The sequence below is a fragment of the Enhydra lutris genome, unplaced genomic scaffold (assembly GCF_002288905.1).
Source record: "Enhydra lutris kenyoni isolate GAN:26980312 unplaced genomic scaffold, ASM228890v2 scaffoldscaffold57, whole genome shotgun sequence".
NCBI lineage: Eukaryota > Metazoa > Chordata > Mammalia > Carnivora > Mustelidae > Enhydra > Enhydra lutris.
Genome location: NW_019154141.1, coordinates 1,112,175 through 1,124,524, shown reverse-complemented (window position 1 = coordinate 1,124,524; position 12,350 = coordinate 1,112,175). Strand labels below are relative to the sequence as shown.

The following is a 12,350-nucleotide window of genomic DNA, read 5'->3' as shown; positions in this document are numbered from 1 at the left end:
TCCCCTCTTATTATGAGCCTCTTCCAGACCATCATCTTTGAGTTGGGTGGGTGTGGCCCCGAGCAGGTTGTCTAACTTACTGGAGCCTCTCAGGACGGTCTGAACTATAAGGTGGGGAGGATGATACATGCTTTGCAGAGATTGGGTGAGATGAGAAGTCCCTCATCGGTCAGTTCCAGCAGAGGCCGACGCGTAGCAGGCCTTCAATCACAACAGCTCTTCCGAAATCTCAGTGGCACCATCCCGTGTTCAGATTCTAACCTTGAACCAAGCAAGAAAGACCCCACCACAATTCACACAAAAGCCTGGCTGCCGTGTGAGTGCCTACTCTGCGATCAAAGCCAAGTGCTGTGCCAAGTTCTTGACCTGCACGCTCTCGGTCTAGCCTTCCGACCACCCGTTGAGGCAGGTGCCACCTTCGTTTTTCAGCACCAGGAAGCAGAGGCCTGACGTGAGGCAGTTTGCCTCCACGGCTGCCTGGCGTTGGTCTCAGCAGCCCCGGGGGTGGGCGGGGGAAGGCCCTGTCCCCTTTCCCTCCAGCTCCGGGCTGGCCAGGCAGCCGTCTCCATCTGCCAAAGCGGGGGCCGGTACACCTGCTCCCACCACACACCTACTTTCCCCAAAAAGCTTGGCTTAGCCTACCCGCACCTCTCTCCCTGCAGGTTAAATCACAATGGCCTTTGACTTCGTGTGGCCTTAGATGGTGCGCGTCACTCCCTCCCCTCCCAGAGACAACCTTTGTTTGCACCATCCCCTGCCTGTAACGCCTAAAGCATTCACAGAACAGAGCCTCAAACTGAAGGAAGCCACGCAGGGAGGCAGCTGTCATGCTGAAGAAAACCGTTGGGTTTAATAAGTTCCCAGCAGCAGGCGAGGCCATGTGAACAGCACTGCCGTGCACGGCCCGAGCTTGGCTGTGGTGCAAGAGCCATGCGGAGCAGGACCCATGCATGTCCCACAAACCCGAGCTCTGAGTGTACGTACATCCTGCTCCCCCACTTTGTGATACCGCGCCCTACCACAGTCCCATCTGCCTCCAGTCCTGGCATATTTCTACCAGCGGCTCCCTTACAGGATTAGAGGGAACAAGCCCCCGTGCACCAGGCCACTACTTCCGCGTCTCCAGCCCAGTGGGGGCCAACACGAGGGCGCCCTGGGCATGGGGACCAGAGGATCCCACAGAGTGGCCGTTGGGTTTCTTCGCTGGATGGTCGTCAGTTAGCCCACCGACCTGGGGTTACTTTTTGATAACTCCTACCTGTTGGAGTCTTACTGCTCTGGCTGGCATAATGGCCCATGTTACGACACTAAAAGAAAAAGATGACCGATGTCACTTTTTGTAAATTTGGATCCCAGGAGAAATGCCCTAACCCGTCTAGGGAACCCTGAGAGCTAGTTAGCTGTCATTCTAAGGAGTTTGATGGATTCTCTCTTAAACGAAGCTTCATCTTGGGCCTGAAAGACCTTGAGACCTTCAAGCCAGCATCGCTATCCCAGAGAACAGGGATCCAGATGTTCAAAGGCCCCAAAATCAAACATACGAGAAAGGCAAGAGCTCTGTGCCCTTCCCTGTCCCCACTGGAGCTTTCAGTACAGAGGATCAGGAGCACGGGACAGTGTAGATGTTATCTCATGAAGTTATGTTTCTTCCTGATAAGCCAGAAAATAGCAAAATCAACAAAATCAGAAAAACAACGTGCTACGTTCCTTTCCTTACCAAATCCTGCCCCCCCCCAATTCTTGAGGACATTAGGTGTGAACTCCGAATTCATAGGCAGCGAAGGAGGAGAGGCGAGAGCTGTTTAATTGACTAGATTTTAATAAAGAAATTCTTGTCTGGCGGGAGATATAAGTCAGTTGAGGTCGTGGAGACTTAGCAGAAACATTGGGGTTACCGGTGGCCCCCCACACCCCCATTCATCACTCCTGCCCCCCAGTGTGTTGTTCTTACCTGACTGACTGAAGCCACTCCCACCCCCGCCCTCCCCCGGGCTATGGCCGGGTCTGTCTGCGGCCACTCACCGTGTAGCACGGGCCCTGCTCCAGTGCCCTGAGCCCCGAGCGGCAGGAGAGCAGGGGCTCCTGGGGCTGCCTGAGAGGGTGGAGAAGCCGGCACTCCGTGGTCGTGGAAGGGGGCTTGTGACGCTCCCAGGTGGAAGCAGGAGGTGCTGAACGCCGTGGCCCGTGGACAAGCTGCAGGTAAGGTCAGGAGAAAACACTGCAGACATCCACTCTGCGTAGACATGGTGGCTTTAGACCAGGGGCAAAAGCTCTGGCCAGGTCTTTCAGCGGAAACCAGGTTTCAAGACGCCTTTGGTGACAACTGTAATTGCCAAAACATGCCTCCTGCTGACCGTTACACATGGGCTTGGGAATTGGCCAACAGTCACGGATGGAGGCGGCTTCCCACCTTCCAGCCGAGATCCCACTCAGGGGCAGCAGGGGGCGCCCTCCTGAGCCGGCGCCAGCCTTTCCTGGGGCTGAGGGACCGGATGCGGGGCCCTGAGGAACAGAGCGAGCCGAGAGCCCTGTTCCCACGCCCGCTTTGACGTCTTCCAGAGCCACCCAGGCCAGGGGTCAGCCAAGGCTTTCTGTAGAAGACCAGACAGAAAGCGGTTTGGCTCTGCAGGCCACGTGGGCTCGGTGGCAGCCGCTCAGCCCTGCCGCGTAGGCCTGAGACCCGCTCTGGAGGATACGGAAGCCATGAGTTTGCCCTGATCCAGCAAAACTTCGAGAAAAGACATTTTCATTTTCATTCTCCCGTGTTAACAGTATATATTTTTTGGTTTGCCTTTTTTCCTACGTGCTTTTTAAAACATCATTCTCAGGTGCCAGGCTGTGCAAAGACAGGCAGGGGCCAGATTTGGATTAGTTCCCTGACCCCTGATGTGTGGAGGTGCTCATCAGTGCTTGGTAGCAATCAGAAGACTGTATGTTTCCCTAGGGACTGGGCACAAGCAGGACAGCCCGGATCCCGAACGACATCTTTAGACCACAAATCCGGAGCTGGGCCCCTCGTTCTTTATTTAAAAACCTCATCCATGGGGCGCCTGATTGTCTCAGTTGGTAGAACATGCAACTCTTAACCTTTGGGTTATGAGTTCAAACCCCATGTTGGGCATAGAGATATCACACACACACACACACACACACTCTCTCTCTCTCTCTCTCTCTCTCTCTCTCTCTCTCTCTCCAGCTAAGGAGAAGGAAAGCCTCAGAGGCCCATAAGCTGAGCAGTTAAGCTGAGCAGTCCTTCCTAAAGGGGTTGGAGGAGGTTTGGGTGTTGGCGTGTGCCTTTCCCGGAGTGGGTACTTGGAGCAGATCATGAGAGAGTGAGGGCAGCTGGGCATAGGGCGATACCAGAGAGAGAGAGAGAGAGAGAGACCGCTTCCCAGGGAGCATGCCCAGTAAAGAGAACCAGACACACCTGCCCCCTTCCTGCCTGCTCTCACCTTCGTGTAGCTCGAGTTGAATAAAAGATCCATCTTGGGACTGAGGGAATTAGAGAGAGAGAGACGATTACCGTCTGGCTCCAGCCCCACCCCCACCCCCGGCTCATTAGCATGCTCGGTGTCAGCCTGCTGCAGATTTCGCATTTCTGAACCCTGTGGGGAAGGAGCCCAGACCCCAGCCAGGGGATGAGGGAGAACTGCAGAGGGGGTGTGGGTGTGCAGGGTAAGCCAGCAAGGAAAACACTGGGCAGATGCTCACCAGACACTTCATTTCCCACCTTGGGCCAGTGAAGGTAGAGAAGGATCCAGATCTAGAAGCCAGAGAACAGCCGTGCTAGGTGGGAGTTGCTGATCCAGGGGTCATACTCACTGTGCAAATTGACAGTGGGGGCCCTCGGGGCAGAAGCCCACTAAGTAGTTAGCACACATTGTCTTAGGAACATGGCGGTGTTTACAGAGGGGACCTGCTGGGCAAAGAACAGCCAGAAAGACACATGACAAAGCTCACCCGGAGGGTAGGCAGTCACAGGCTCTCCACTTCACGGGGTGTAGAAATCTCTCCCTTCCAGACTGCCTAAAGCACCTGCTTCCTAACCATGTGACTGAGGGGAAAGGCGACCTCGGAATATGTTGGGGTAGGTCCTGAACAAGGGGGCCGGAAGCGTTCCTAACACACTGCGTTTGGGCAGAATGACATGATTGTACATAGTCACATGCCATCTTGACTTAGCTCCAGAAGGTACGACTGAGGAAAGGCTCACCCCACAGCTTACTTTTCCTCCCCTAAAATCCCCCAAAACCAACTCAGCTGAGGCCTCAGAGCAATGCTCCTGGAGGCAAAGGAAAACAAAGCATGTGGGCCTCAGAGCACAGGGACGAGGATGGGGGGAACCTGCCTCTTAATGGGGTAGGCAGAGCAAGCTTCAGCAACAGCACATGGGTGGGGGGGGTGGGAAAAGACGAGACTGTAGATGAACAGTCTCCTGGGGGTCCGCCCCTAGGAGGGAGGGGTTTCCCCTTTCCATAAATGAGGAGAGTTCGGCAGTTCGTTCAAGGTCACACAGCTGATGCATTCTGAAGTCACGGGGATTAGAACCCAGGTAAGCCTGCTACAAGAAGCCAGTCCTGTGCCAGGTCCTCCCATCGCTGGCTGAACGTTACAGTGTCACAGAGCGGGCCTGGGGAGGACGATGGAAGGACCTTCTCTTGGGAAGGCCCCCCGGGGCCTCATCAGGAATATGCCTCCTTCCCCTTCCAGGGACTGCCCCTCCCCCATCCTGATCACCTAGTGTTCCCTTTCTATCGGGGCCTCACCATCCTTGCAGAAACCTTGGTCATACCAAGGACAGTCCCGGGTCCGGAAAGCTGGCTTCACGTGGAGAAAGGAACATTCCTTCTTGTTGCAATCACCTGAAAAGTCCAGCATTCTTTAAAAGCAGGCTCATCTTTAGTGTTCTTTCCACCCTCCCCAGACTGGACGGACCTTGCCCCTTGCACAGAAGCCGCTTGCCTGCTGTCTGCCACCAGCCACAGAAAGATTTTCCTGATCCTTCCAACAATCTAAGGAGGATGGATCCCAGTACTATGTGCCCAGCAGGGCTCAGGTAGGAATAAGCGCATCTGGAAGTGTTGAGGCAGGGCCAGAGATCCCGAAGGAGGGGCTGGAACGGAAGGCATTTGGAGGCCACCAGAGAGGAAGGAACTAGAGGAGAGGTGGGGAGGGGAGACCCAGAGTAAGCAGCTAACGATCCAAGAAGACACATCGTGGATACAATCTGATTAAACCCTCATGCCTTCATCGCTAGGAGACCCATGGTGCTTCCAGAACCAAGGAACAGTCCTTTTTAGTGGAAATGCCAAGAAGAGCAGAGTTGTGCCCCCAAGTGGGCACTGGGATGATGCCAGACAAGACACAGAGGGATACCTGTAGTTTCACGACATCTGCACTGTCCTTGGTCTGTAGATGGACCAGGACTCAGGTTCCCTAAAAGGGACCAGCCCTGTCGGACAGACTACTTGAGAGTTGTGGAAAGAACCCTTTTAGGTTTCTCTTAGGGGCCAGGAGCTTGAAAGGAGCCTTGGGGAAGATTCGGCTCATTTTTTACTTCATTTGAGTAGAGAAGCAGTGAAGGCTTCCAATCTCATCCTCCCTAAAAATCTACACCTTGGTGCTTCTCAGAACCAAAAGGAACTTCACGATGTTCACACCATTGGCTTTCACCTGGAGAAGAGGGCCACGGATGCCAAAGAGCTTTAAACCACCATTCCTTCCAGGTCCTGCCGTCTCACGAACGAGGACACCAGGGCTCAGAGAGGGGAAATGCCGTGGCCACCATCACCAGCCTTCCTTGCACTGACGATGGGTTTCCGTGCTTGTCGTCTGTGTGCAGCCCTTGGCAGAGCGCGGACTCCCGGCTCCAGCCTCCAGAGGAATGGAAGTGACATATCCCCTCCTCGCCCCCGTCCAGGGCTGGTGAGCATTTGACTGGTCAGGCGGTGGGAAGTCACCTGCGCAGGGCTCCCTTTCTGTCCCCCCTCCCCGATGCACGTCGCCGCTCTCCCCTGACGGCCAGCAGGTGGCACCCAAACCCCACCCTCCACTCTGCCTTTCCCCGGCCAACAGATGTGCCCAAAGACCCTGGCCCCCTTCATACCGCGCTCCTACACCTCCCAACCTAAGGCTCTAAACAAAACAACTTCCTTGCAAGAAGAACGAGAATCGCTTTGATAGGCTATTAGAGATACTCGTTTACTCTAAGAGCAGAAACAGAGGTTAGGAACTACCGTTAATGATTTACAAGGATGCCCCCTCACTGTGAGAGGTACTGGGGGACAGAAGGGAACCTGGTCCTATCCCTGTGCCCATCCCCAGGACAGCATCCAAGTCCCAAAAGAAAACAGAACCAAGTTTTCCTGAAGGAATGAATAAATGGCATTTTTAAAAGAAAGAGGTTTAGGCGGTGACTAAGGGGAGCCGGGCTCCAGGTAAACTTTGTCCTTCCTTTCAAAGAACACACGTCGGCAGCTGAACCCCAGCTCTGAGCACACAGGCCATGGACTTCTGGCCTGGGAGGAGCTCTTCGAGGATGCTTTGCCTTCCTCCCACATACCCGAGACTCCCCCTACCGCGCCGGGGGGCCGCTGGCACTAATGAGGGACAGCGACCCCTGCAGCTGTCTCAGTCAGAGAGGTCCCTGGAGACTGGGCCAGCTCTCCCCTCCCAGGTCACTCTTTTGGAACACAGTCTGAAAAGCGCTAGACTACATAATCCGTAGGGCTCCTTCCAGCTCCGGAAAGAACGGAGCTGTAGAATTGTATTGGGAAGATATTTTATGAGATCTGAAACACATTCGCAGACCCTTCTTAAAGGAGAGGACATGTGGCTGTGGCTTCCCCCTCTGCAGCCCCGTGGATGACAAAAGGTGGTCCTGAGGCCAGAGGGCGGGAGGACACTGGTCCAGACCTGACCACACAAGATAACTGGAGATCTCGGCTAGGGCGTCTGAGCCTCACGACTGTATGCTTACAGTTACCTCACACTGCCTGTAAGAGATGCTCGTTTTCTACTTACGGAAACGATGTCAAGTTTCCTTCTAAAATAAGACATAATAATAGCAAGAGAGTGGAGAGAGTAGACAATGATACCAGCCAGCAGAACAGGTGTTCTGTGTGTTGGGCAAGCACTGGGAAAGTGGCTTCCAAATGCTTGTTTGGGGCTCCCTGGCCCAGACCCACCCCAGGACAGAGAGATCACTTTTTTCAGGCTTGTTCCCGGACAGTCAGTCTGGGTATGTGATTAGGCAGGACGGTCGGGGGAACTGTTCAGCCTCTGATTCCAGCCACACCCTCCCCTTCCCTCAGAGGGACCCGTGTGTGCCTGCGGGGCAGTAAAACAGGGACCCCAGAGGGAGTAAAACGGGAACCTTCTGTGTCTAGGGGGCTGAAGAAGCAGGCACCCAAGGCTCAGAGAGGGTGGTCTGGCCCCCGAGGCATGCACAGCCTCCTCCACGTGCCCCTCTCAAAACTTCCGCCCCTCTCACAGTCCCCACTGCCAACCTCCCGGGCAAGGCCTGGAGCCAGGACGGGACATTACCGAACTTGGAGTAGAAGTAGCACTTGGGCATCCTGGTGACATCGTACTGGTGCAGGAAACCGCACTGGTCGCCCTTCTTACACAGGCCACGGAGCCAGTGTTTACACACCACCATCTTCTCCCCCTGGTTGTGCCGGAACGGGCAGAGCTTCCCTGGGGACACCGGAGCACCCAGCTGCTGACAGCGTGGACCCGGCTCAGCCGGGAAGGAATTCCCCAGGAGAGGCTGGGGCTCAGATCCCCACTGCCCTCCCTCGCTCCCATCCCCTGACCCCCCTGGAGCTAGAATCAGGGGCCGGAGGCAACATGAAGGAGGTGTAGTAGTCCGGACACGCGGCTGTTCGCACGACCACCCCTCTGCCCAAACCCTCTGCCCTGCCGGACCTGCCCTCGCCCTTCTCAAACCCCAGGGAGCCCCAGGAGGTCAGAGCAGCTCTCAGGCACCCCCTCTCCTCCGGGCTCATGGCAGTGGACCCCTACCAGAGAGCAGAGCCGTGGTTCCAGCCCTGGACTCCCCCCCCGCCCCCGCAGCACGGTCTGGGGGCATCCAGTGCTCCTGAAGGGCCTGTTAAAATCAGGTCCTAAAAACTCCCACAAAGGTTACGTTTCCTGAGTGCAGAGACCTAAGGTGCTAACCAACAAGCCAGCTTTGTAACAACATAGAAGGAAGTGGAAATGTTCAAGGTAACTCTTTGTTCTTCTTCCTGGGGTATTAGCATCAGCAGGAAGGACATCCCAGTTCCTAAGTTCCTGAGCAGGGCCGGGCTCGTGCTTGGCTGACTGTCTGATAGAAGGGGAGGGAAACCGGGAAGGGCTTCTTTGTAAATAGCTCTCCCATCACCCGGCCCGGAACTTGCTCTGGTGTGACCTCTGGCCAGGGCAGTGATGTTTCTCTGCAAAAAGATGTCACTGTGAACCACTGCTTTGGAGACAGGACTTGAGGTGGCATCTCAGTGCTGAGCCTCGAGTGAGCAATGCTGGTTCCCCCACTCACCCCGTCGTCCAGGGTTGACAGGACAAAGGAGGTGCGAGGTGCGTGGCAATTACGCCCTAGAACACCCCCCAGCCTCCTGGCTTCCCAAGAACAGGACTGCTTGGATCCAAAAAACTGGTCCTGAACTCATTCACATTAGCAGGGTTACTGAACCTGGATCTATAGGGGGACTGGGAACCCCCGGATTGGAGGCAAGACTTTTGGGGGCAACTGTGTATTGCTATAGGAAGAGGCTGTGAGTAGTTCATGAGCCAGAGGTTGGGAACCCCTGGCTGGAGTCGGTTGCCTGTATTAGGGGAGAGGGGCTTGCTTGATCCAAGTTGGGGTGGGGGAAAAACAGGGGACATTTATGGGTAGCATTTCAGAGACAGAAAGACAGAGCTGTCTTAGGACATAAAGACTACATAGAAGAGCTGACCAGGTCCTATGTTGATTCAGAGGATGAGAAGTTGGGGGGACTGGGGAGAAGGGTGCAGCTTTCCTGGCGGGGAGGAAACTCAAGACCCCCGGGGCCTCCTGGGAGCACACAGGCTGAAACTCCGGAAACACTCCCACCCCCAGCAAGGCGGAAAGAAGGGACTGTCCCCTTCCGGGTAGCCCTGGGTAACCCTGATCAATGCTGCTGGGCCAGTGAAATCCTTTGAGGGCAGGGGAGGGCTTCCTGAGGGACGTACCTGCTCTCCTGCCCTTTGCCTCCTTATAAGACAAATTCGACTCCATTCCAACCTCCCCTCCCCAGGTGCAGATTTGACACCTTATTCCAGGCCAAGGGGAACCCACCACAGTATAGACTGGTCTAGACCCCCTCCCCCGCCAGGTTCTCCTGCTGACCCACCTTTGTCACAGAGCCCTTTAGCGAAGAAGTTGCACACAGCCGAGCCCAATTCTAGAAGGGGAAGAAGGAAGGTAGCTTCTTCAGCGGCTGCAGCTGCCGGAGGGGCTTTTCCTTCTCAGGAAGTGCCCCCCACCCCGAACTTCCCTGATGCTTGAGCCTGGGGGCCCCCAGGCTCCTGGTTTTTTGGCTGCTGGCTTTCAGAACCAGCCTCCAGACCGCAACACCTAAACCCCCAGCTCTGAAACAGAGGAGATGGAGGGCCGCAGAGGAGCTCAGGGGGCCCGTGTGGACATTCCTGGCTTCTCACAATTCACCTTCTGGGTCTCTCTGCTTTTCCAGTCTGGGAAATGGACTGCCTGGAAGTCAGCCCCATTTTCCTGGAGTCTGGAGAAGATGTAAGAGGGGGGACCTGAGCCCCTAAGAAGGGAGGGACTGAGCTGGGGCTCGAAGATGATCGGTTCCAGCCCCACCCCCAACTCAGTCTCCCTGGTGAGCCGAGCAGAGAGGACTCCAGAGAGGGCTGGGAGAGGGGCCATCGCTCAAGGTTCCTCCAGAGGGGCAGCCGACACCCTGGCCTCACTCACTGTCCATCCCCTGGAAAGGCAGGAGGCCAGTGCCCTTCTGCATCTCTACATCGTTCTCGAAGGTGAAGTTCAACTGCTCCAGCCCAGCAATGACCTCTTGCATCTTCAGTCTCCTGCCAGGGCTGCTAAAACCTGCTTCAGCCCCTGCAGGTGGACCCTATATAGCTCATGGGAGGCCCTTAAGGGGCCCGGGTCTGATGCTGCGTCCCTCATCCCTGGGTGCCAGGGGCCAGGAGACGGCCACGTGACTCTCTCCCCACGAATGTCTCACCACGCCCACCTGACGCAGGTGCAGACACCCTGGGGCCTCATGCTCCCCCCAGGGCCCCACGCCCCCACACCCGCTCACCATGCAGACTGCTGGGGAAGAATTAGCCAAGCCCCTCCCCACACTGCTCATCTCTGTGCGGTGTCCTCAGACATACACACAAAAAACGCGCAGACATGACCACACCTGTGCTCACTCTTTCACCGTGAAGACAAAGCCACAGGTCAGCTTTGGGAAGAGTTCCACCAACTTACCACAGTGAGGCTGCTCCCATTCCCAGGAGCTTGGGGGGGCCAAAGGGTGGGGGGGGCGCCGCGGGGCAGGGGTGCCTCCCTCCAATCAGGTCCCAGCCAACCCCTCCCTCTGGGACAGCTGACACCCCTTTTCTGGCCTGAGTGACAAGCCCTGAGTGAGCTCTTCATGGGAGAGGGAAAAAAAGAACGAAATCCAGAGGAATCGGAAATAGTCGGATGAATAGCGCTTTGTTCACGCGCACACAACCGCGAGCTCGGAGCTCGGCTGGGGGGTGGAACCAACCAGAGGCCTCAGCCTCCCCGCCAGGATGCCACAGGCCACCCGAGCGCCTCCCACCCCTGAGAAAGTGCTTTGTAAACGAAATCTCCATGCAAATGTTGTTTTATTATTATTAGGCCACCCTGCACCCAGGCCTGGGGGACATCTGAAAGGGCTTTCAGTGGAGCCCTTTAAGGCTCTAACTAGGTCAGGCTGCCCCCCCACCCCCCTGCCCCGCCCCTCCGCCTGGGCCCCTGCACTGGCCTTCCCTCCCACTGGAGCTGATGTTTTCCCAGTCGCAGTGGAACCCACAGAACCCAACGCCCTCCTTCCCGGACAGAGCAGGGAGACGTGGGCAGCACCCTACAGGCCCGAGCTGGCCTGCAAGAAGGAGCCTGCTGGCTTTTGTTTTCCCAGGGCTCTCGCTCGCCTTGTTCTTTTAAACTCTGGATCCGAAAAGAAAATAGCTGGAGAGAGAGACACCTGGAGCTGAGGTGGGGCAGGGGAGGGGTGGGGAGGGCATCCAAGAGTTTGCAGAAGCCCGGGCCTCCCTCCAACTTCAATCCCCGGGAGGCTGGGTGCTGAGCTGCGGGCTGGGGGAGGCTGGATCACAGGGGCCCCTGGGGGTAGACGCCCTAGTCCTGTGCATCGATTAGGAGTCCCAGAAACCCATTCGTCTGTCAACAGACCAACCAGGCCGGCCAGGGAGGCAAACGAGGACATCAAGCTTCAGCTGGCTGGTGAAGCCAAGGGCACTCACTTGGGAAGACGGTGACGAGGGAATTCAAACCCGGGTCTCTAGATGATTTCCTTCCCTGAACATCCAGATGGCATCTGGGTACTCGGGGGTGAGACTGTCCTCCTGCCCTCAGGGACCTCCCAGTCAAGTGCAGAGTACACTATGGTCCAGGGGAATGAGAGGGGATCACAGAGGGATAAATGCTAAAGGGGGGGGTGCTAAGCAGGGGCAGGGAGGGGCACAAAGGAATGTTCCAGAAGGGAGACCAGCCATGTGAAAGCACAGGGCATGGGGTGACATGGCAGGGGGTGGGTGGTGGTCAAGGTTCAGTTAGACCTTCTGGCAGAGGGTGTGGGTGACAAGATAGGAGAAAGCAGGACTTGAAACTCGAGTGTCTTTTGGGGCTTGGTTTTCTCTCATGACACCAGCAGAGTGCCCCCGGAAGGGCTGGGAGAGCCACACAAGGTCCCCCCGAAGACTAGACTGAGGAGGAAAGACCGGGCAGGCCGCTATGTAAGGGAGGATAAAAATAGTAATTAGAGCCCTGGAGATTTCCCCGCTCTCTGGTGGTTGGAAGGGGTTCGCTGGCAAGAGCCACATGTGGAGGAGACCCCAGTGCAGACTCCTCCCTCTATCCACCACCAGCCTCCCCTCTTCTTGGGGTCAAGGTCCCGCCCTCCATCTGGACTCCCTGTGGCACCCCCGTGTGCCTGGCCGGCAGGGGGTGCACCGACGATGCTGCGAAGACGAAGATGAGTGCCCCCCACACCTCCCCACCGTGCACCATCCTCGACTTGGCACGTGAATGACAACACCTGGCATTCATGACTTTTGCGTCCCCAAAATACCTTCTGGGGCGGGTTGAATTGTCC

General features: G+C 56.4%; 1 protein-coding gene across 1 annotated transcript; it reads right to left on the bottom strand.

Moving 5' to 3' along the window:
- Positions 1-1,992: 1,992 nt before the first annotated feature.
- Positions 1,993-10,061, bottom strand: LOC111158047 (cleavage and polyadenylation specific factor 4 like). The gene is made up of 6 exons (XM_022519848.1): positions 9,959-10,061; positions 9,375-9,425; positions 7,546-7,698; positions 4,767-4,862; positions 3,823-3,916; positions 1,993-2,092 (listed from the first exon to the last, which is right to left on the bottom strand). The coding sequence occupies exons 1-6, from the start codon at positions 10,059-10,061 to the stop codon at positions 1,993-1,995; spliced, it is 597 nt and encodes a 198-aa protein (XP_022375556.1).
- Positions 10,062-12,350: the final 2,289 nt, after the last annotated feature.

What these genes read in the sequence shown, in the direction of transcription:
- LOC111158047 (XM_022519848.1), bottom strand. Translation starts at nt 10,061, where the DNA reads ATGCAAGAGGTCATTGCTGGGCTGGAGCAGTTGAACTTCACCTTCGAG. An exon ending in TAAAGGGCTCTGTGACAAAG is followed by an intron (nt 7,699 to 9,374) that starts GTGGGTCAGCAG and finishes CGGTGTCCCCAG; the next exon opens with GGAAGCTCTGCCCGTTCCGG. An exon ending in CCAAGGTTTCTGCAAGGATG is followed by an intron (nt 3,917 to 4,766) that starts GTGAGGCCCCGA and finishes TTTGCCCAGCAG; the next exon opens with GTCCCCTCTGTAAACACCGC.